The 25,733-nt window shown below is 37.5% G+C and overlaps 1 protein-coding gene across 3 annotated transcripts in view; it reads left to right on the forward strand.

Annotated features, from left to right (window-relative positions):
- Positions 1 to 25,733, forward strand: part of LOC107089834 (CXXC-type zinc finger protein 5-like) — a 44,363-nt gene that overhangs the window by 14,844 nt on the left and 3,786 nt on the right. For all 3 annotated transcript variants that reach the window (XM_015382839.1, XM_015382837.1, XM_015382840.1), the window contains exon 2: positions 4,720 to 5,730. In XM_015382839.1, the coding sequence (XP_015238325.1) occupies positions 4,936 to 5,730 (795 nt within the window). In that variant the 5' untranslated portion in view covers positions 4,720 to 4,935. The remainder of the gene's footprint in view (positions 1 to 4,719; positions 5,731 to 25,733) is intronic.

Here is a 25,733-nt window from a genome sequence, read left to right on the forward strand (position 1 = left end):
ATCAATATTTTGGACTGTCCAAGAGGCAACTGTAAATATAGGAAAGCTCATTTTACATTTTGGGCGATTGTATAGGAAAGCAAACAAATATTGTTTACCTGTTAAATTTACCCAATGTACCTTTGAAACCACTTGTATCAGTTAAAATATTTACAGATAATAGATGTTACACAGTCATATAATATTAATACTATAGACCATTCCTGACCTTTAGCATTGCATTGCTTTAGGAGCTGACTAAATGCAATGCATTTGATGATATCCATAGAGGCCTGAGACTCATATGGAGACATGATGCAAACTTCTCTTCATGCAGCACCCAACCATCAAACACGGCCTTAGTTCTAGGGTTGAATAAACTGAGGTTTTTACTTAAAAGGTAAAAAGGTATTAGCTGCATTATTATTTTCTTGTTGTATATTTATTTAATTAGACCTTTACTTAAACAGTTAGATGTTGATTGAAGACATAGTTAAGCACTGTTTTAGTAAGATGATAATATGTTCTACAGATTATATAAAAGAATAAATCAACTTATTCAGCACAATTTACTCACCTCTGAAGACACATTATTTGAGCTCCAGCACTATGTAACCCCAAACTACATAACTTCTATGTATTGCTCTGATTTCCAGTGCATAGATCTTGGTAATAATGGGATGCTGTTAGGAAACCAGACCCAGGTCAGTTCAGCAGTGGGGTAAACTGAAACTATGGGGTTGAAGGGCTGCAGAGCTGGCTCTGGTTCTTTGGCGCCGCGTCCCCCTGAGCTGGTGAAAATGTGGGGGCTGTGCTTTAGCCTTTGAAGCTTTACCTCCCACTAATTCTGGCCTTCCAATTTCCACACACTACACAGAACCCCCCCCTCCATTTTCCACCCTTCTCTTTGCCTTTGTTTCCCTTATAAGGATTCGCCCGGCCATTTCCTCTGCGTTTCTGTGGGAGGTGGTACGCTTGTTTGTGAACATGGACAGGTTGAAAAATACCAGCCTCATATAAAAATGTATTTACTTGATGCGGACTGTGCAACAGATTTGTTTAATTGAAATATAAAATGAACCATATACGAATGACACTTTTAATATGTTAAACAGATAAAGTTATCTTAATATGCTTTGTTTTTATTTTTTTCTATTTCTGTTTATTTAAAAGAAATGTTCAGTTAATAACATTTGATGGTTTCATGGATAAATATGCAATCATAGATGACAAAGTTTTTCTTGTAGGCAAAAGCTAATTTGACAGAAATGCCATCTGTTATGTTCCTTACCAGTTCAACGTACAGTGCATGGAAGCAGATGGAGAGGTGACCATTTCCACACACCTACAAGGAATAGAGAAAAAAGTATGTAAGTGTATAGTGGAAAGGGTTCCCGCAAAGCCTTGAAGAGTCTAGTTTTTTTTGCTTTTTACCAAAGGAAATCTATGTAATTGTTTTGATGATAAATTAACTAAAAGATATAATAAAAATCTGAATCTGAATTTTTCGATCGACTTTCAGCCTGATCGTGCGTCCTGCATCTGATAGTATACAGGGGGTTACGAGGTGCCATCAGCCTCTCACGACAACCTCCTGATCATGAATCGTAAGACTGGGAGAAAATCAAACATGTTTGAAATTCAGTCGGCCGTTGTGGGCAAATGGCTCAGTGCGCATGCACAAACATGATTCTTCTTCTTCCTCTCAGATGTAAACACAGAAGCATGGCAGGGGTGCAACAAGTGAAATGGAGTTCTTTCTGGAAATTGACAGACTGTAGTACAGTAGCCACGTTTGCTCAGCCATGTCTTCGTCCAAATACCTTAGGGCTTTCAGCACAAAATTGCAAATTGCCAAGGCAGCGCGTTTCACTCTAGTGAGCGTCATTTCCTCTTCTACTCGTTTGGCTGCCAGATAGACGAGTCCGAGTAGCGCCATCTCACTGCGGAGCTGAGTCTGACTTGGTTTTTAGACGTACAGCGTAAGCAGGTAGATCGCATCAGAGCGTCGGGTCGCACAGTGTGAGAACACGCATCATGAGCTGTGAACTTTTAAACCCTGCAGTTTTGTCATACAGTGTGAGCTGTAGCTGCGTGCAAAGGTTAAAAAAATATCGCACAGTGTTTTTCCCAGCTTAAAGTCATTGAAAAAACTTCAAAAGCTATTTCCCTGAGTTCTTTGGTAACAAATCCTTTATATCTTCTAAATAGACCTGCGGTTGCATTCATAAACAATCTTTTTTTTTTTTTTTTTGCTTTTAATAAAAAAATGTTTAATATAATTTATAACTTAACAGTTAAAATAATTTAAAATTTGGCTGATACAAGTTCAGAAGTTAAACTCACACTTACATTATTTTTTAATGTATAGAATATATGGATAGTAACAAAAACAAAGTAGTAAAACAAAACTCAAATATCCAGATAATATGAAATACTTGTGAAAACTTTAGAACATTTGAGTCTGAAAAAAGATTTTGTCTCTGAAAAAATGTAGAAACCTTAAGTGAGAAAAAAATAACAAAAGAGAATAGTTTGGACCCAGATCCAGGTGCTGCCAGAATTTCCAGCAAGATATAAACAAAAATATCAATTTCTGGACCGTATTGTGAGAATTATTTTGCTTGTGATAGGAAGTCATTTATTAAGGAAATGATTGTCCTCACTGCAAATTAATTCATTAGATTTTATTATATTGAAATAGCAGGAACTTGGCTCCCCACCTTGTAATTTCCTTGCTATCCAATCAGAGAAGCTGCAGGGGAGCAGATGTTGCTTAATCAGACAGGAGTTCATAAGGTTTGATTAATGAATTGATTCATAAAAAAAAAGAAAAAAGAGGTGTTATGAGAGCTGTTGTTCATATAAGCAACATTTTCATCAAATACCTTTGGTTTGATAAGATTTTAAATGCTCTCAGTGAAACTCTTCCACAGGTAACTCTTTTCTCTGTCACCCTTATTGTTAAGGTTTTTGCCTTTTAAATTAATCAATAATTAGGAATAACTGTATGAAATTTGCATTTTAAATGTTTCATTCTATATCCTGCTTTGCAAAATCTGGTAACACGCAAGTATATATTACGTAAAATCTGTATTTTGTATTTGAAACACTGGTTTATCAAGTTCATTGCTTTTGTGTCTCAACTTGTAGGTATTTAAATATTTAAAATGTGTAGTCAGTTTAAATAACCACATCAAACTAAATGTAAGAATATGAAATTGTTTACTGTTGAACCAAATGGATTTGCTGTATCTGAAGCCTAATTTAGCTTTTTAGTCATTTGCTGTAAAATCTGTAGTGTTTTTAGTTATTTCACACCTTTTGATCATGTTGCTTCTCAGCCATACAGAACAGCTTTTAAATCCAAATGCTCTAAAGTGTTTTGACACCGCTTACTCTGTATCAAATGGCAGAGGGCAAACTTAATATACACTAAATGCAATTGCATGATAAAAGCAAGGGAAACCCCAAAGCAGAGCTGAAACTGAGTTAACGGGGAATGCTTAAATATTCCTGGGGGGCACAAATATGCTCAATTGGGCATTACAGGAAAAAAGAAAAGCTTGGAGCTACACTGATCTGTGATTTTCCATAATCATGTATTCTAAAGTTGCAGTAGCAGTTTTTTTTAACTGGCTTTTGTATCTTATATTAGTAATTATCATGGCTATAACTAAATTATTATTCTAATTTCTATAGGTAATATATATATATATATATATATATATATATATATATATATATATATATATATATATATATTATTTTTTTTTGCCTTATTCTTTTCAGTTCTGGCATGGTCCATATTAGATATTAAAACCCGAAACACAGCAGTTTTAGTCTGCTCAAACAGCCTTCTGGTTTTCTTCTGAGAGTCATGCTCTCTCTCTCTGACTCTCTGGTGAGAATGACATATTTCTATGTGTCATACAAAACTGATTTTCTTTATATAGCTTCTTACATCTCTGTGTTCCTTTTCCTACATTTTAAATGCATCACTAAGTGCTGCACGGCCGCAAAGCTGACAGTCAATAATTCTAGGCACTGGCCACTTTCTCTGTGAATCTATAAAGCAAAGTTCTTACACAGTTATTGATTTAATTATTGATGATTTTTTTTTTAATTTTCAGTCTGAAGGAGAAAAAAAAAATTACTTGAGAATAAAAAAAAATTTAGCTTTCAGACTCGTTAACCTTATTACTTAAGTATAGGATAAGAATTGGTTTATCTATACAATTTAAGTAACTACTATTATTATTATTTTTTATAACAATATTTTCAGTTTTGATCATTTTATTTTTTTGAGTAACTGGAAAAAAAGGAAAATCAAAAAGGGTAAGTATACCTGCAAGTATGTTTAATGATGTATGACTGATGACAAACACCATTATGAAGGATCTGCATTCAACCCATTGTTATCTTGTCTAGATTTTTCTATTTATTATAGATTTCACCTGATCTCAATTCCCAATGTTGTCAGAAAATGTTGAAATGGCCCATTGCCTCATTGGTGAATTGAAAGTCAGCCTAGGCACAGATGATAAAATATACTTTCATTCGTCTTCGTTCTTTATTGTTTTAGGATTTGATGGACTTCCAGCCGTCCATCAAATCCTCCAAAGATTTAAAATAATCCAGGAAATAAAATCTGGAAAATGAAAAGAACCATCTGAAAAGCTTTTGAACAAAAGTTGATGGGATTATTAATGTAATGCTTTTTTTTTTCTCTCTGCAAAGTTTCCTGAAGGCCAATGTAAGGACGTGGATGAGGGCTGAGCTACTGAGGAGGAGGAAGGCTTTGATGCCTGTCTCTTGCTGACTGGCCGGTTGGTCCACTAACGTCAAGTCGCACTCCCACCGAGGCAAAAAACGGGCCCAGTTAAAAGTCCTTCATTGCTCACCCCTTTCCCCTCTCCACCCTCACCCCCAACCCAGGGACATACGCACTGGACCATGTCTAGTGGGCTGTCGGAGGGACCCCAGACAGAGGACCTGGAGCGCAGTAGCTGCAAACAGGACTCTCCTGTCATAGAGCGCAGAAATCGAAGCGGCATCATCAGCGAGCCTCTCAGCAAGAGCCTTAAGAACTCTCGCACCCTTTCTCAATATACAGCAGTCTCCTCTGCTGCCACCAATGGACACACGGACAATAGCTCCACGAAGAGCCACTTGGCCAAGCCTCAAGCACCCCCAGCTCCCCCAGCCACTGTTTCCACACTGACAGCAGCCAAGTTGGACAGAACCTTAGAACAGGTTCTGGAAGGACAGAATGGCCTGCTGCACTTTGCCCAGGCAGCAGCACTGCTAAAGCGAGCCGGTATGGAGCACATGCTCCTGCCTGGGGGCATGGGAGTGGGAGTTGGCGGAGGAGACTCAGGCTCGGGGACAAGCGACTTGGAGGGTACGTCTGTTGCGGATGCCGTAGGTGGTCCCGTGGACTTCCCATATGGAGTAGGGGGCGGCTTTCCCTTCAATCCTGGGCTTTTCATCATGACGCCGGCCGGAGTCTTTCTGGCGGACAGCGCACTTCACATGGCCGGTTTAACAGAATACCCGGCACAGAGCGAGCTTGCCTCTGCCATCAACTCCGGCAAAAAGAAGCGAAAACGCTGCGGCATGTGTCCGCCTTGCCGACGGCGGATAAACTGCGAGCAGTGCAGCAGCTGCCGGAACAGAAAAACAGGCCACCAGATCTGCAAGTTTCGCAAATGCGAGGAGCTGAAGAAGAAACCCTCTGCAGCACTGGAGGTAAGACAGTTGTGAAAATGTGCTATCACTTAGTGAGCTGAAAGGATTGCTTGAATTGTTTTCATTCACAGCTACAGAGACAATCTAGTTGTATGAATGACAGTCCTTGGCCTTCGAATAAGAAAGAAAAATTCAATCATGTTCAGATGATAAAAAAATATAAGAAGGAATCTGAGGTAAAGAGGAAAACTACAACAGAATAATACAGTTTTGTAATGACCTTCCCCTTTAAGAGAGTTAGGTAAAGTGGGACTGTTTGGTGGACTGAAGGTTTCACAAGCATAGAGATGACAGGTGGTGGGGAGAGTGGAGGGTATGTTCAGTGTAAGCGAACACCATGGGGTCTCTTTAATCTGCCCACTATGACCACACAAGCACCATGCCTACGTATTGCAACCTGAACACTGATTCAACCTGCCACAACAGCATAACCATATTATTCAAAATGATCTACTGCACATTATAGTTCCCTCTAGCGGGATCATTTCAGTCTGACCCAATGTAACTCTTAGTTTGCTCGCTTTTGCAACACAAATCTGAATAAACTGGTTTACCAGTTTGTGTTATAAGATTGGCAGTAATTGTGGATATGTGTACAGTATGTGTTTGTATGTCAGTATACATGTGTGGGTATGTTTGTGTATGACTGTGTGTATAATGAGGTCCATCTGGCTGCAGAGCTGTCATCTGGAGCACCAGGTGTCAGTGTGGCACACTGCACCCCCACCCTTTCTGCTTGCCACTGTCCTTCTCTCCTGTGACACTCCCGCTCATCTAAATGGCCCTCCATGCTTCCTGTCTGCTACCTCCATCACACTCTGTGGCCTAACTAACCCTGGCCATGGTGGCAGGCGTTTCATCTTAGAAGAAACAAACTTTTATGGATAATAGTGTCACTATACCATTGTGTAATAAATTGATAGACATGAAACAATGTGTGAACATAAACTAATAAAGAGACCGCTGGTCTAATTGACCAAACTAAATCTATGCCGCAAACAGCTAATGGCCTTGCTACGATCTCTTTCTGATGGTGATTGGGAGTGACAGCTTGGTCTTGTGTTTGCAGGCTGAAAGGTTAGTTATCCAGCCCTGATGTGCTGAGCATGGACCCTAATAATGAGAAGCTCTTGAACTGGTTAAATGTCTAAATAACAGATTATTTAAAATAATAGAGTTATATTCACAGGTCAGGAGATCTCTGTATAATAAAGTTTTAAAAATGCTTTGCCAACTTGTAATCTCTTCAAGTTCTTGTGTTAAAGTGAGTCTGGTGAAGTAAATCTAAACATTATGTGACATTTATAAAAGCTTGGTCCAATAGCCTTGAAATTATATAGATTCCATCTTGAAACGCTTTAAAGTAAGATAGGAAAAAGTTCTTGAGTTGCCTTGTTCTGCTGATAGAGTCAACAGAATGCTAGTTGCCAGGACTCAGAGAACTCAGCATTTTTAAAATCATTTATGGCACTTTTGGGTGCATACAAGAAAAATGATATGTTAAAACATTTATTGATAACTTAATAAGATTTTTTAATCAGACTTTACACTAAGGTGAACAGATTTCTGCTATCTAATATGGGGATATTTCCAGTTTTAGATAAAAATATGTACATTTCATAAAAATAAAAAATCGGAAACAGGGACAGTGATGCTTTCATCCATTTTTACATATTTTTTAATATGTTCAATATGTAATGCATAAACAAAAATAAAGTGTAAAATCCAGGAATGCGTCTCTTCTATTTCCTAAGACAAACAATATTAATCAGTCAATCGTGTTTATTAGTGCCATCTGGTCAGTCAGTCTTCTCTGCCCTCTTCCATTGTGAGCAACATAACATTGTGTTCAGGAACAGGCCAGTTTGCATCAAGTCTGTAGGAATTTCCCTCTTTTTTCATCCAAAAAATTAACATTTATATATATATTGAAAAACATATATTCTTTGTGCACTATCTATTGATTAATTTGATTAATCGTAGGGAATGGAAAAGGCGCATTCCTGGATTTTACACTTGATTTTTGTTATTTAAATACCGGTAATAATAAATATGTAAAAATGGATGAAAGCATCACTGTCCCAGTTTCCTATTTTAATTTAAGATTGGAGTTGACAAATCTGGTCACCTTAGTCTAAATGCAACCTTTTAGTAACAAATGTATTCAGCATCTAAAATACTTTTGTTCTGATGTTTTTTATGAAGATTCATATGCAACAGCAAAGCGTTTTTCACTTTACAGTTTGAGAGAGGGAACGTGCAGAAACAGAAGACCATCTGATTGGTCAAGGATAAAACAGCTAGAACAACTGGGTTTAAAAATACTTTAAGACAAAATGATCATGGAATATACATTTCAAACTGACTTTTACAAAACATTTATAAGCATTTTTACAGTTTTTAGTTAAGAAAAAGAAAAAAAAAAAAAAAAGGAAAAGAATTAAAAAAAAAAGTTTGTTTAATAGTTGCATAGTTATGAATAAGAAATTAAAGCTACTGTATGACAGCAGACTATGCAGGTTTGCCTTCAGCGAAAATGCATAATAAATAAAGGCTAACATAAAGGCAAACATGCTAAATGGACTTCACCAACCATTTTGTTAATGTCACAGATGCAATTCTGGTTGCTGGTGATTAGTAGATCAGTTTTGCACATGTTAAGTTTGGACATATTTTTTATACATACAAACAGCTTTTATTTATCATTTTTATTCTGACCTATAATTGCTTTCTTTCGGAGTTTTTCTAAAAACTCTATTTCCAACTAAATAAACAGAATGTATGTAATAATAATGCACAGGAATCAATTATTAACAATATTAAGAGAGTCAAATTACGGTAAAAAGTAATCTCTAGTGCATCTTAAGTAAAGTTAAAGGTCTTTGCATATAGTGATATTAGCTGAGGATATGATAAAATTGATGGATAGTTTTCTAGTATTTTGTGTAATTGGTGATTTTAAGTTTAAAAAGAGTGCACATGTGTCCTGTGGGTTCCTGCTGCCCCTGTAATGTAGTGGCGATCTGTACCCCGCCTATCGCCGGATGACAGCTGGGAGATGGAAGCTAGCTGACCTAATTTTTCTGTGCACAAACAGCTTCTGATTGTAGCTTTCACCAACTAAAGCATCCCCGGATGATACTCAGTCCATACAGGCTCATACAATGCAGTAAAGTAGGAATTGAACTTGCACTATCCTTATATCACAAATCATTGATTGATAGGTCCAGCTCTCATTATTTTACTTGTTTCCTGTAGACTGTTTCTATGACAGGCCATGAAGAACTATATTTTCTCCAACAGTTTGAGATAAAGAACCGCTTTTCAGCTAAAACTTACTGGAAAAATACTTTCCTAGCTGGATTCATCACAAAATTTTTTGTCAAAACTATGCAGTGGCGTGTCTTTAATCCCAGGTAGCATGTTTTATATTCAAGTTTACAATCAGAATCTATTGTTTCGAATGGAGATCTTGACAAAAAACAAAATCAGGCATTCCAAAGAATTGGACAGTCTTAGACATGCATTTTAGTCCTAGTAGAGTCCAACAAACAACAAAAAAGGGAAGAAAAAGTTTTGCTAGCTGAAGTACGTGGTTAATTGGACATTGATCAGTTGTTCAATTACTATTTATTTTCACACTCACTAAGGTGTGCACATTTATACACAGAAATCTGTAGATCAGTTGGGGTTAAGCACTTAACTAAAGAAGGAAGCTGGAATTGCAGCAACAACCTTCCCAGTATGATGCATTTTGACTTGCAGCAAAATGCATCATTTCATCAAGTAAGAAGTTAGGTACTCACTGACCAAAACAAAGTTATGAAACAGTAAAAGATTAGAGATGGACTGATACATCAGCTATGTTGATATTTTTGGAAGATATTCTTTTTTTTTTCTTTTTTTTTCACCATTAGCCGATATGTACATTTGTTTGCTGATTGATTAGTGCATTCAGAAGCCATGTGTTAAGATCACATAAGGCTTAGGGAAGGTTATCAGCTCCCTCCATTTGCTATCCATTGCCTTATCATTGTTATTTTTATCGTGTAAAGGGAAGAAGAAGCAACAATGCACTAAAGAATCGGACCCAAATAATCTGCAACGTGTTAAATTATCAGCATTAGTATTGATCTTGCAAAGAATAAAAAAATAAATAATTATTCAGTTTTTAAAAAGGATCAAATCAAATGGACAAAGCAGGGGAATCACATCCATTGACTTGGAGAGTCTCATCTCATTGGCTTGTTTTTTTAAGTGAATGTCACATAGGACCAAACAGTAAAAAACAAAGTGTTACTTCAACGCCTAGAGTTAAATTAAACTCTATTTCAGATAACATTTGGTTACACTCCAAATTACTGTTAAACTCTACTACTCTATAAACTTTTCAGAGTCAATTTTTTAGTTTAGTGCCAAAATCAAGACCTCATAGAGACTGACAGGCAATCGAAAATATAGAGTAAAAATTGCTTCTGTTTAGTGTAAAAATAGTTTCCCTCTAAGATTTGAACACCAATTTTTTTTTTTACTGTGCAAGGGTAGATCGTTAGAGTATTGTTGTGGTAACCTGATCATTCTTTCATAAGGTGTTTCATGTTTTGCCTCTATCAGTGCCACAATTAATTTCTTGAAAAAATATTTATTTTCTTGATTGCATCCACCATCACTGTGACTACCATTTCTTAATTCTAATACAAACACAGAAAAATGTTACGTAAGTAACTGCTACTTCTTTGTAATGTGTTTTTCTTCGAATTAACCAGAAAAATGTTTTTAAATGCTAATGCTATGTTCAGACTGCACACTACTGAAGCAGCAGGAGCAGCTGGTTTACATGCAAAGTCAATGGCTGACGTGCATCAGGGCGCATCTAAAGGTCCTGCAGCGAGTTTCGAGCAGCAGGAGAAGCACCTCAGGACCAATCAGAGAAGCTGATCTGGGAGCTCTATGATCACGCCTCAGAAACCGGTTTTTCATGCCTAAATTAACTAAAAACGTTGAAACCTGTTGATGTTGAGGTGGACATTCTCTCTTAAAACTTATTAAAACTACTTTTTACCCACTGATAACAGCAAATATAGCAAAGCCACTCTCTGCCATTGAATAGCACGTTCTCAAGAGTCTTTGCTTCTGTCTGTACCTAGTGTCCGCACTGAAGCTGGAAAGACAGCTTTTCAGTACTCTGCCCCACAGCATGGAACAATCTTCAGAAAGACTGGAAGTTGAAGGATTTGATTCAGACATTTTAAATGATTGTTCAAAGGTTTGGAAATGAGATCTATGGTTTGTAACTGTTTTATGAATTTCTTATTATAGAAAGATGTAATTGTAAACTGTAATGTAAATTGTAATGTAATCTTTTGCCGCTGTCTTGGCCAGGACTCCCTTGAAAAAGAGATTGTTAATCTCAATGGGACTTAAATAATAAAGTAATAAATAAATAAAAATAGCAGCAGAAACATCTGATGCATCTGGAGGAACTTTACTGGATGCGCTTCAGGAGCTGCTCTTGACGCTGCTCTTGACGCATGCTCTTGACGCATGTCTGACCTTAATGTGTTTGTGCATCAAAAATGAATCTGCATGTGCTTTTTTGCTGCTTCCAGCACTTGCTATCTGAACGTAGCATTAGAGGACCATCCCTTTCATTTTTAGGATGTGCATGCTGATCATAACTAATGCTGATTCTAGACAGGTCAGAGTCTATCAAGGCCTTAGATATTCAGTGGGTGTAGTTTATCTTTTATTTTTTTGTTGAGTTTTTACGGCAGTAGTGGCCTGTTTTTTATGGACAGTAGGCTGACAGGAAAAAGGGAATGAGAGACGTGGAGAGACATGCATGAAAGGACCACAGGCCGGATTTGAATCCGGGTCGCCCGCGTCAAGGACTTGTGCCTCCATTCCTGGAGTGGGTGTATCTCTAAGGATATTAAAACCTTTCCTTTTAACCTTAAATTTAAATACTACATACAAATAAATTTAAATGTCAACTTGTTTGACTTCAATCTAGATTAATCTTTTCACTGATTAGAAAAGAAACTAACTACAAGGAAATAATTAAATATTTCTGAATTTGTATTCTGGAAATACAAAATGAAAATTTCCTTAAGTAGAAAAAGACTTTTCACATTTAAAAACTTGTTTTTTTTTTCTCATCAAACTGACCTTTTATTACCTTGTTAGTCATAGTTCTCTAAAAATTAGTATGAATGACTCAGCATGCAGATATGGACAGGTTAATGTGAATACTTACTTCTTCTCGCCATTTCATTAAGTATGATGATCAACAGGATGTCTTGAACAGGATGGTTTGCTTTCTTGGTTTGTTTCCTTTTGAAAAGTAAGTTTAGAGAAATTAAACCACTTCATGCAGTATGATATTATAGTAATAAGAGCATATTCCTTCAACGACAAACTTAAAATTTCTTTATGGCGGATTAAAATACAGTTAAACTACACATGGTTTTACACAGACTGCTTTAAAACAGTTGTCTTTTTACCTTCAGCAAAAATGCATAATAAACTAAGAGAATATATAAATCTAAATACTGAATTTTTGCAACTATATTCTGATCTTTGATATATATTATTATTATATTCACGTCTAAGTCGGTTCCAAACCGGTAAATCTGCAGTAATACAGTATCTTTGATTTGTGATTCATAATTATACAGCTGTTAAACAGCCTTTTTTTTTAAAAGCATTTGCCTTTTCTTTCTTATTTTCTTTGACTTAACCTAAAACTGTAAAAATGTCTAATAAAGATGTTTGGAAAAGCCAGTTTTAAATGTATATTCCATTAACATTTTGTCTTAAAGTGCTTTTAAACCCCGTTGTTCTAGCTGTTATTCCTTGAGCCAAAGTTATATCAGGGCACAATTTAAAATCGCTAACTTGTAGAAGGTAGAAAGTAGAGCTTTGTGTTTTTTGGAAAAAAAAAAACATGTTTTTTTTTAACCGAAACAGCGATCCATATCAGATTATCCTCTGCATTAATCACAAGAAGCTTTACAAATATGCATTTTTGTAGACCAGGCCTGATTAAAGCAGGAAATTTAGCTGTTTTTATTGATATAAGTATTTTTATCTAAGAGAGTGCAGCTAACAAACAGGGTTTCATTGTTTTCGTGACCTCAAACGCTCTTGAAAACAAACTTGTGTTTAAGAACCACAGAAGTCTGAGAACCTCAGGAGCCTTTATCATGATTTGGTTCTTAATCACAAGATGTGTTATTCTTTCAGAGTAGATAAAGCAGTAGCTAAAATTATATTTCCATGTTTCTTTAAAAAATAAAATCTGAACCTATTTAGCCTCAACCTGCTATAAAATGTACAGTTCTTGTTTGGTATGTGAAGGGCACATGCTAAACAGAGTATTCAGCTAACTGGGATGCTCTCAGTGCTTGTAGTGTCATCTGTACTAGTGATGATCAATTCTGCTAAAAATCTAAATTTAAATTATTTTCAATTAACAAAACTTGCATCAATATATTTCTTTATTTCACTCAATATAATTTGATTCTATAATTAAACGACATGAAAGCCTCAAAAACTACCAAGAAAGCTTAAAACAAAATCATGAACAAACTTCTAAACTCCAATATAACATTGTAGAAATTATTTAAAAGAAAAAGTAAATTTTTTTGGAGCTAAAAGCTCAACAGATGTCTCCCTCCTCATACTTCTTACCTCTTTTATTTTCTTTGTCATCACCTACTTTTTTTTTTCAAGATCAACTGTTCAAGAAGACAAAAAAACACCTAAGCCTGAAAGACTATGTTCTCAAATCACTATAATAGATTAGCAAAACAACTCATAATGAAAATACAGACTAAAGGTCCCCAACTAATTCTCAAAAATCATTCTGTTGAAATATCTGTCTCTCTTATTCATACCTCCCTGCTCTAGTTATGCACTTCCAGCGATCAGAACAAGCAACATGCTATCTTCACAGTCTGCACGGAACAATCTTTTTATCATTCATTGGGGACTAAAGTCAGAGACATTTGCTGCGGGCGGGCATTTAAAACTTGGGTTTTTGGTCAATTTATGGCCGCCCATTTTGTTGAGTTGAAGCTAAGCAGCTGAGCAGCACTGCTTACAGCTGCAGAGCACAGGCTCCCCGTCTGTGGTGTACGTAATTACCCACATATCCAGCATGCTGCAGCTCTTTCTGTTCAGCCCCAATTGCAGCTCCAATTGTCTGCGAACAGGAATGGCAAACCCTGTAACCACAAACTGCAGCGCATATGGAAATACCAAAAATGTGTTCAAATGTCATCTCACCGTTATTGAATGAAATTACATTGTGATATATATTGATATTGAATTAGTGTCCAGCAGTATTTTTAAAGCAATATTGAGATTTCATTTCAATTTTCCATTTACACTAAATATATAGATTTCACTCTAGGGTTTAATTTTTTTCATGAACTTGAATGTGTGTTTGAATGTGTCCATTGTTGCAGGACTTTACTTTAACCTTTGTGTGAAGAAGTTCTACCTTCTGCTTGCATGCATGGATGTTTACGCCAGCTGCAACTCTCTTCCCTACTGTGTGGTGGCAAACCCACTTTAAAAGTAATATCACTGAAAAAGTGCTGGAGTGAGAAAGTTACTTGACGATTTGAAAATTGCATTCTATTAAATTGGGATTATATTGCCAATGCAATTAATTGCCCAGTCCTAACCTTAATGTGGAAGTGGTATGGGGGTTGTATTGATGGCCAGTGTGCCAGGTCAGAAGAGAATGAAACCATCACTGAATTAGAAATGTCATTTTAAATGCACATTGTGTTCCTTTTGGCCAATAGGGGCGCTAGACCTGAAACTTCTAAGTCTAACGCCCATAGTAGCTTTTGTTTGCGGCCTGTTAGCCTTTCTCTGCATGTATTTTGCTTCTACTAAACATCTAAAATAATAAAAAATGATAAAACTGTATACTAGGAGCAACGTGTTAACTTACCAGCCTAATAAGTTTTCTCTTTTTAGCCTCTTCAGAAGATTAAAACTCTTTCCTTGCCTCAGCCATGACCAGCAATTGAACAGATGGAAAAATAGCAGAGAAAAAGAATGAGCTCCATGACTATATAAGAGCCTGTGGCCATAAAGTAAAATATTCTTTCGGGTCACATGACCCAGCCAACGACGGTGGGTCGTCTCACAACTTACATAGGTAGTATTTCGAGAGGGGAACCCTGCTTGTAGCATTAATGTCTAGCATAATGTCAACCACTGTATATTGGCCTGAGGAATCATTTAAAATTACTTGTATGAATCAACTCTTTAGTCCACGGTATGCCTTTATCTGACTGGGAGGTCTGGGAGTCTCTGCTGTAACTAGTGCCCCCGTGACCTAGTCCCGAATAAAGTGGAAGACAATGAGTGCAAGTACAATAAATTTCAGTGATTGGATAACACTTCAGTTTTCACTGATAATTTGTGCCTCTTCTGCTTTTTGTGCATCTTATCAGCAGCTTTAGTGCTTATCCAGGGTGACTTGGACACCACCTGCATCAGAGCAGAAGATCTCTGGGCTCTCAGAGTGACGCTAAACTGCAATGAGCCTCAGCTGTAGCTCAAAGAGCCCCTGAGTGTCATGTCCCCTTCTAATCAAAGATGGCAGGGTACATCTCTTCCTGCTGACTATTCCACGCTTTGCACGCTTTCAAAGAGGGAAGAATATCTTATTTAAAAGTATTTTACAGTCTCCGTTATCCTTGATAGAATTCCCTGCACTCTTGGCATATCTACATGTGCGCATGGTAGACGTTGAGGAACATCCCGTCTGCCTTTTACTCTTTTCATTGAGTGCATTTTTATTTTCCCTCTCATTTGTTTGTCAGAGCTGCGAGTGTATACACATCAAAACAAAAGTGCAGTCCAGTGTCGGCGGTGGCGTGCTTATTTTAAGGGTGTTGAAGGTTTCCATTGAAAGCTCATGGCAGCTCAAAGAAGAGCGTAAAATTGGCAAGTGAGGGGGAGTTAGCATGCTGAGGCCTTTGCCACCTCACCTCTCACTGGCTGAAGATGTCTGGATTTATTCTGGGAATGCTATGTTTGGGAGAAATAAAAGCGAAGACACGTCTCTTTTGCTCTGCGTCTGAATACCCTCCAGGGGTATCAGTCCCAGCAGCAGTGGAAAAAAAGAGGAAAAGTAGGGATTTGGATTTTGTACTCTGTCTTTGTGTTATCTAAATGTTACAAGACTTTTAGGATCCACTGTGCTGTTAATCAAACATCTAATCAGACATAAGAGGAGCTCAGTTTTGTCGACTTTCAGAAGCCGTGCTTCTAAAATTGTTTGACTCAGCCTGTGTGCCATTATGTAGAACTAAAACCTGAAACATTTTCCCGAGGGAACAATTTTGCCAGCATCAGATGCCGATGAGGGAGCAGTATATTCCCTCACTGTCTTCCCTGCCTCCAAGACACAGCACACCAGACAGTCAGGACAGTGGAGACTCATACAAAGTGACAGGCATGCAGACTGACGCCGAAATGCAAGGATGTGTGGGCAAGTTGCTGGGCAGGCAGAGGGACATGTTGAAGTGGACAGGAGGGGGTTTGGTTTGGGGGAGGGAACAAAAAGAGAGAGAGAGAGAGAAGACATCAGGCCAGCCAAGGTGTTATTGCAGACAGCTTGGAAAGTTTTATTCATTTATTTATTTTGCTTAGAAATAGTTTTGATTTCATCCATTCCCACTGAAATTAACTGAAGTGAAGTTGCAAATGATTTGTATTTCTTTTTTTTTTTTCCATTTATTTCATCTGATGACAACTCCAAACAATAAATTGAAATTCGGATTTTGTGAAAGGGACCATCACATGCATATTAGTGGCAGCTGCTGCTCTCTGAAACAGGGAAGTCTCAATGTTTTTAAGTAAATCCAGAAGTCCCGAATTGCATTAACAAATATTAAAACACCTTAAAACCATCACTACATGGTTGAAAATAGCTCCTGGGAAGCACTCTGAATAAAAAACTCAAAAAATCGCTGCAAAAGTTCAGCACAATATGAATATCTCTTGACTCATGAAGGAAACCTCCTTGCTGTCAGGCCACTGTCAATCAAAATAATTCAGTATGTTTACCAATCAGCATCAAGCAGCCAGTTTCATGACCCTCCTCTACTCCATAGATCCCCTAAGAGGTTTAGCCTCTGTTGATGTGATGTGTTGTGGGATGTTATCCAATCAGGGCTCTACCTCTCGCTGCTTACCTCATAGACTCCGGCTCAAACCTCAACAGGGACTTCTGATAGAGGCTGACATGCAGAGTCCTGCTGCCTCAGCGCAGAGGGGAGATCGCTTCCAAGAGTGGAATAAACTGCTGAATAATGCATAATATACTCATGAAATCAGGTGCATTTTAGCACATATTTAAGGCAGTTTAATGACGACATTTATGAAATTTGATAATGCATATTTTACCAATAATATTACGAAATTTACAGGCTTTGTGGTATTCACTAAGAAATCGCCACTAATGCATATGTATTCAATACCCTTTACTTTGATATACAGATACAAAATTTTGTGCAACCGCCTGCCTTCACCTCATGTCTGTGGTGAAGCCTGAGATATTCTTTCCTTTATAGCATAACAATTCCACCATCTGATTCACTTATGGGAAATTATGTAACTGTCCAAGGTGGCTTCTGCACAGGATTTTATTTAGGGTTTAAGATTAGAGCGGTTGATTACATATGCATGTCATACTTTTCCGAGGTTTCATTTTGTTACCACTTCAGAATTATGTCATACTTTCTTTTGATCATTTACATAAAAATAATAATTGAATGTTTGTGAAGTTAAACTAATAAAATGTGTAAAATCTTTAGCAAGATATCTAAAGTTGTTGATCAGGCTTAACAGAAGATTAGTGGACTAACATGTCAGGAGACGAATTGGAGGTGTTGGATTTGGTGTTTTTATCACCATAAAGGTGTCTCTAGCTTCCTCTGGGCCATATTTATGGCGAGAGCTGTGACAGGTAGATGATTAATTTGTGGATAAGCTGATATTTTGATGATTAGCAGTTTTAGATGGTTTTCTCACTGAAATTAGCAATGCAATTATTTGTCTTATTATGTTGCCACAAAACTGCATTGGATTGCAAAGCTTAAATCATAAAGAAAACAAGAACTTTGGCTTTTTAATTAATATTTGAAGCCCCTGATGAGAACAAAAATAAGGATTCTGATTTATTTATTTTTTTTTAAGATATCAGTCAACTCTTGGTCTGATCCATTAAAATAACACGCCATATTTCAGCAGTGACTTCAAACAAGATTGACTATTAGACAATATTTTCATATGAGCAATTCACTTAAGAGCAGGACTGATGCTTAGATATTTAATTCTGTTTTTATACGGTTAATATTTCTGATTATATATGTCCTTTTGTTTTTAGCTTCTTGGATACAAACAAAAACCAAGAGGAAAAATTGTTTGCAACTTTATAGAATTAAACTTTATTTTAATGGTTTCTAAATGTATCTGAGCAGAGTAAATTGTCATGTTCTGTGTGCAGTTTAAAGCAATTCCAGATAAAGATGAAGGCAGAGGGGTGATGTTAAGCAAAAAAGAAAAAAAAACTATAACAAAAAATAAAAAGCAAAGTACAGCAAAATAAAGAGGAAAGTAAGTATATACAGAGGATTGGAAGTTGCTTGAAGCAAGCAACTTCTCAGACATAAGCTTGATATTGATGCATAGGAGAAATGGCAAGAGCTAATCAAATGGAATGAGGGGCAACTGATACAGAGAGCGAAGGTAGAGCAGCTGAAGGAGGGAGACTTATTAATTAGAGCAGAAAAAACAGATACAAGAAAGCCAGGGAAGATTTCTGGCAGAGAATTTAAAGAAATAACTCAAAGTAAACAAAACAAGAATACATTAGACAGCAAGTTGATAAAGAATTGCCTTAACATGGAAAACCTAACAAAAACAAAACAGATATGAACTGACATGGCACAAAAATATGGTAATACCTGTTAGAACATAATAAAGAAATCTCCTGTTCTGGCCTTCCAAAATGTGTTCTGTCATGACAGACCACATCACATTATTTACATATCTATTTCTGAAGGCTGTCAGAATAGAGGGCAAAAATGTGAAAACGCTTCACCTCCCTTTTCAGTCAGTGCTAATGCCAGCTGGAGGTCACGAGTTTCTTCCTTTCTTTTACAGCTCGTTCCACAATTATCTACACTTCTGGTAAAGATGGGTAAAAGACCTCAAGACAAACTACTCTTTCTATGACTCACTGAGCAAAACTAGAAAACTTTGATTTAGGTACATTAAATTTTTGGATGAATAATTCTACTAAAAAAGCAGATTTTATTATTTTTTCTCATTTAACACGTGCTGTGCTACTTTCTATTCATATTTTAAAAAAGGAAATGCGTTTTTCAAGCTGAAGGAGTCAATGTTCTCTGCTCCCTTGCCGCACATTATACTGGCAGCAGAGCTGTTAGGCGAAAAGACAGTGGATAAGTTATGACTTGTTACATTCTCTACAGACACAGGCCCTGCTTCGTTGGAGCTCAAGTCCAAAAAGGCCTCCTATAACTGGGTCAGATCAAGGTTGGTTCTTATTCACAGCAGAAGCAAACTACACCAGACTGTGTTTGGAACAGAGCGAGACCATCTTAAAAGTGGGTCTTGGTCTAGTTCGCTTGAGTGTATTCACACCTGCACAAAAGCTCCGGACTGGTGGAGGAATATTTGTTTCCGTTAACACTGAACTAAATATGGCAGGTATGAAAATGGCAATGAAGGACCTTTAATTAACTCTATATGTTTTTGATTATCAATCACAAACAAAATAAAGTTTTTTTTAGCTGAATTGTTTCTTTTTCTGCAAAAACATGTCCAGATTGTTCAAAGTGTTTGTAATGCTTTTAAGGAGGTTTCGAGGTGGTTTGTTTAACAAACAGGCCCACAGCAGCTCAAATTCTCTAACATTTTAAACTGCACAATGGAGATACTTTACTGTAGATTGTTTTGCCCTGTCATCGGTTGGCACGCTGTCCTGAGTGTAACCCTCTTTTCAGCCAAAGGCTGCAAGGATAGACACCTGCACCCCCACGACCCTGACGGAGAAGCAGGCATGGAGGATGGATAGAGGGACAGACAGACTGACAAATTTACACCTGGGCCGGTTCTCAATTTGTGTACTTGTGCATTCTCATGTGCGCCTGTACTCGAGACACATCATCAGCCTCAGCCCTAGTACTGCTCCAATTCACAAGAACAAGATAACCCTCCCCCTGTACTGAGTATATATCAGAGCAGACCTGTCCGTACTTGAGATTGACAACTGTCCCAGCATGCACTGCGGCAGCAGCAGCTTCCAGGGCAGCCCTCACAGAGCTCAGACTATTAAGGTTAAAGTTTATTTTTTTCTGTTGCAGTTTTTAAATAAATTTATGTTTTAAGATCATTTGAAGCGAGAACATTATACTTTTAAGTGTCACTATATGGCCCATTTACGGATTTAATACATAATTTAAAAAATAAATTCCGAAGTTGATAGGGCCGCGGCAACCAGCAGACCTCCGAGGGTAACGGCAGCCAGGGCTAACCACAACCAATCTGCAGCGGCCCTCTCTCGCCATACCGGTGTGTGAAGAGCCGCTGGCTCTGATGGCCATTTTTTTAGACTATTAATAACAGAAGGGGAAATGCAGCTCCAGACGAGCTCAGCATGTGGTGACGTCACGAGTAGGCTTCTCTTCCAATTGACCTATATTTATGCGACGTGCTCCCGTTCTCCCCAAGTCCAGACTTTCCTGTGTTCTTCTCAAGAACATACTTGGCGAGGACACAAGTCCATTATAGAATTCTTGTGAATTGAGAAACGGCCCTGATTAAGCTTGAGTGTTTATTGCTAAAATACTAAGTGCCTCATCTCTAGCATAGGGCATTTTTTGAATCAGAACAATTCCAGATGTGGTTCCTCATTTTGACTCCAGTTCCTTTTGATTAATTACCCCGAATTTTTGAAGAGAAAGAAAGACATGTCCACATGTTTGTATGACCATATATATGGTTATGTAACCAGAGATCTGTCTGGATAAAATAGTCTGAACTTCATGAATTTAAGTTCCTTAAACTTTTAACTTTGTTAAAACATTATTTCCAACGAGTACATAAATATAAATAAGAAAAAAAATATATATAGAACTGTAACTGTACAGTCATATGTTTACATTACTGATTTTTGTCACAATGTTTTTTATCACTGCTGCTTACCTTATCAAGGCTGCACTTTAAAAAATGAAATAGTCTAGAGAGCTGCTCTAAAGAAAGTTTCTTTTTGTTTACATGTATGTATACAAAATGACAAAATAGAATCTGTCTAAGTCATATCAAAACATCCATCCATTTTTCATCACACTTTATCCCAAGCGGGTTCGGGAGGGGTGCTGGTCCCGATCTCCAGCTGTCTATGGGCAAGATAGACCCTGGACAGGTCCCAATCCATTGTTGGGCAACACAGAGTCAAACAGGAGAAACAACCATTCATACACACACTCACCCCTAAGGACAATTTTAGAGAAGCTAATTAACCTAACAGTAGGGCTGGGCGATAAGACGATACATATCGTACGGACGATAGAAAAGTGTCTATCGTGCTAATTCTATTCTATAGTTTCTATCGTTTCTAACACAATTGTATCTCGTATTCATGCAAATATTTCCCATGGTAGACTACGACAATCGTATTAGTGTAGCCACGTAGCCTACACACAGCTTATAAGTGATAAACANAATAGTCTGAACTTCATGAATTTAAGTTCCTTAAACTTTTAACTTTGTTAAAACATTATTTACAACGAGTACATAAATATAAATAAGAAAAAAAAAAATATAGAACTGTAACTATACAGTCATATGTTTATATTACTGATTTTTGTCACAATGTTTTTTATGGTAAATGGCCTGTACTTATATAGCGCCTTTATTCAATTTAGGAGACTTGACCAAAGCGCTTTACACTACATTCATTCACTCACTGATGGTGGCAAGCTACATTGTAGTCACAGCTGCCCTGGGGCTCACTGACAGAAGCGGGGCTGCCGTACACTGGCACCACCATCAGTAGACAATGCAGGTGAAGTGTCTTGCCCAAGGACACAACGACAATGAAAGTCGGAGTCGGGGCTTGAACCGTCAACCCTTCGATTTCAGGGCAAACTCCTACATCCAACGCCGCTGTCGCCCCAGTGGTGTTGGATTTAAAACAGTTATTTCATTTTTCCTGATTCTGACCTTGGTGCAGATCTAGGCTGAGTTTTGGAGCTTAATGGACAAAGCAGTGTTTTGTGCTAATGAAGGTATCCCTACAGAGCTTATATCCTCAGCGTCCTTACTTAAATAAAATAAACAATCAGTAAAGTTCTACTTAAAATACTTTAACTCTGGAAGATTTAGATAGAAGTGAATTTTATTCTATCAATATTACATTGGCAACAAGGAAGGTATCTGATGAAACGTAATGTAGAAGGAAGGAAGGTTAAAAAAAAAACTGCTCTCCCTGCAGAAGCAGCGCTGAGATTGCAGGGGGGGGTTATAAATTCCTTACCTTAGCACAAAACCGGGTGCCGCAGGTCAAAGACAAAGCTCTAATCTGGAGTCCATCGGTGCTTAATTGTGTTGGCCACCTCTTGCTCCCTTGCATGATCTAATCACATCACAAGTGGCACATGTAACTGACTAGTCATGTCTTTATTCACCTTAAGCCACATTTTCAAATGCAGCAGCCTATACAGATTATTGCTCACCCACTCCTTCATATTCTTCTTTACTGGTATTCAGTGATGCTTTTTTCTGCTTGGCAGACTGGGCATCAAAATCGAGAATTGAAGATTTTAAATTTAAACAATTCCAGGAGAATTGAAAGGTTAGAACTGGTTCCAATCGATTCTTGATGCCCAACGGTACTCATCTCTCCATATTTGCACTGACTACATGATGAAGATTTGGTTACTAGGTTGCTTCTTTATGTCTACATTTTAAAGAGTAGCTTTTAATTTTAATTCAGCTAAGTTGATTTAAATAGTGTCAATTCGTCAAGGCATTTTTAACAGACAACTCAATCAGATCATACAGACCGTTTGCTCTCTGTATGATCAAGCTGATTGCATCCAGTTATTGACTTTGTAGGATGCTCTGCTCCTGGATGAGTATGTGATAACAGTACACATTTGCTTGCATGTTGTCATCGATGTTTCAGAAATCTCTCCCAACTTTTAGAGAAACAAAAAAGGATTTAAGGCCCAGAGAAAGCGGGGAGTTGTTCTGGTACACGCTGATTGACGTGTGATGGAAAAACCAAACGTACTACAGAAATGAACAATTTCTATTTTTATGGGACATTATTTACCTAACTGGATTTCTTATAATGGTATTCTTTCCAAATTGAACAAATATACTTAAAGTAAGATTGGATTTCTTTTAAAACCAGTGAGAGATTATCCTGCAGCAGCAAAAAAGAGGAATATGTTTAAAGATTGTTGGGTGATTTGGACTTTTTTACCAATGCCAATAAATAATAATTATGTCAAGTGCGTTGTTTTTCTGACTAGACATTATAACATCATAAATATGCTTCAGCACTTAGAGATGCTTTGAGTTGATAGTGTCTGTTTGTTTCCTTACATGTTTTTGGCAAATCAAAGTAAACAATAATCTGAACACTCAGCTTTGCCCTGGAGCAAAAAGCCCAATTGAGAATGGTTTAAACTGGCTTACAGGAACTTGCATCACTTCCATTTTTCTTTGTTTGGTTTAATACACGCAAAATGTTTGTGTCATGTGTAAGCAAATGGATTTGCTTTTATCTGAAAGGGGAAAACATATCCATTGATTTTTAGTGATTGGCCTCTTTACACCCACAGATCCCATCTATGCAAACCCTAGCAATCAGTGTTTTTGAGAAAGGAAGGGAAAGACATTTTCTATTCCTGAAATGCTTCCATATCCCGTCTCCACCCCCCCGCCACACACACACCCCCACCCCAACTGATTGCACACACTTCATGATGAGGAAAAACAGCATTACCGCTCATTTCCAGGCGTGTTGTTTTTCCTCCCACACATTACGTCATGGTCAGTCCAGCCCTTACCAGGTTTTTAACATCTGTGGCAGCACCAGATGTTGCTGTCCTCTAACTCTCTGCTCAGCAGCTGAGCGCTGCTGTAGAAAGGTCACTGCCAAGATGCAGGAGACGCTACTGCAATATGTCGGCACTTAACCTCGGAGCCATTTGTGTTTAAAATGGGTCCTTTAAAACATATAAGATTAACTGAAAGCTTAAGCGTTTTTTTAAATGTCAATTTTAGATTTTGTCACTAAAACCACCACATATTTTCTCACATATGTTAAAAAAACTTATTTGATTCCAATACATTGATCTGACCAAAAGTAGATGGTACTTTTTTCAGGTTTGTTCAATTTAGATTAGTCTCTATTTTTACTTTTTTGCTCTTTAACAGAAAATTCTGAAAAGGTGAAGTATTTATATTTTTGCCTCCTATCACCCCTTAAACGGCTTGCTGGACTGTCGTAACAAGAATATTAACAGGCAGGTGTTGTTTTCTTTTCTGATCTAATGGGTGATATGACTCAAGGCTGCATTTGAGCAGCCTTATAAGAGAGCTAGACCAAAGATTGTGGCCTGATTATGTTCGTATTGCTCATCATTGATTTCTAATTGAATGTATTTATGGTAAAAACTGAGCCTTGTGCTAGTAAGTAAGCCTAGTAAGTTCTTTCTTTTTCATATAGATAATGTATGTACACCTGTAATTGTGTTTATAGTCAGTCTGTGGTTGGTTCGTTATTTAAAAAATCTCTGCTGCTGGATACTGAGGGAAAACTGAGCCTGATACCAGCATAAACGAGAATTTTACTTCAACAGTCTCACTGTTTGGTGTGATTTTGGGGGTGTATTGCGAGAGCCGGTTAACGTGCCACTGTGTGGAGGTGTGTGACTGCACTTGAATACATATTGGTTTCGATGTGAGAGTGTGTGGGTACGTAAATGTTTGCCGAGCTTCTACCCACCCTCCCTCTCTGCCACCACCACCACCTCACTCCAGGCAGTTCTGGCAAACGGAAGAATCTGTGCTGCAGAATAGAGGAGTGCTTTTGCAGGACGCCAGCCACGTTCTGGCTCCAGGGACCTGAGCTGCTCTCTATCTCCTGACTGGCAGGCTGCTGCTGAGCTTTGCAGCTGCATGCATGTGTGCCATTCCTGCTCAGTGCAGTGAGACATGCTGATAACCACAGCAACAGAGGCGGGTGGTGGGGGGCTGAATGGAAAGCAACATCACCATGCATGATGGTGTGGGAGGGCAATGTGTGTGGTGACTAAATAATAAATGTGACGTATTGGGTTTTCTGTGAACAGAGGCCTTCCTACTCTGCTGAGGGCAGTGATGTACAGATTTCACTCATGCTGCTGCTAATCAAGGGTCAAACTCTGAAACTGAACCAAAATTGAGTTTATTACCCATTCTATCAGCTTATTGACATGGATGTTTTATGCCACCAAACTATAAAGATTATTATTATTATTTTTTTTTTATAATTTTAAAGATGAAAACCCAATCTTAATTCCCTTTGTATTTAAAAAAATCAGTGATGTGACATGTAAACTTTTGTAATCCAAGGTGAGAGACTGAGTAGGACCATCTCTGTCTTAAACAACTCTAGATTCTAAATGATGTATTAATACAAACAGACATTTTTGAAATTTGATGTAAAAGTTTATAGTCGTCCAGTTGTGACATTTGTAATTTATTACAAATGTGATATAGTAGAAAAACTACCATATCCTTAGTAAATCTTAGTTATGTTCTGCTTGGAAGGTTTTAATAGCTCTAAAAGTCTCCATAAAAACAATCTTTCTGATGCCAATGATAAACACACTGCATGGTAAAAAAGTAAGGTAAGAAAAGAAACAGTATGCTTATTAGGGCTGAAA

Source organism: Cyprinodon variegatus, unplaced genomic scaffold (assembly GCF_000732505.1).
Source record: "Cyprinodon variegatus isolate N-32 unplaced genomic scaffold, C_variegatus-1.0 Scaffold267, whole genome shotgun sequence".
Classification (NCBI taxonomy): domain Eukaryota; kingdom Metazoa; phylum Chordata; class Actinopteri; order Cyprinodontiformes; family Cyprinodontidae; genus Cyprinodon; species Cyprinodon variegatus.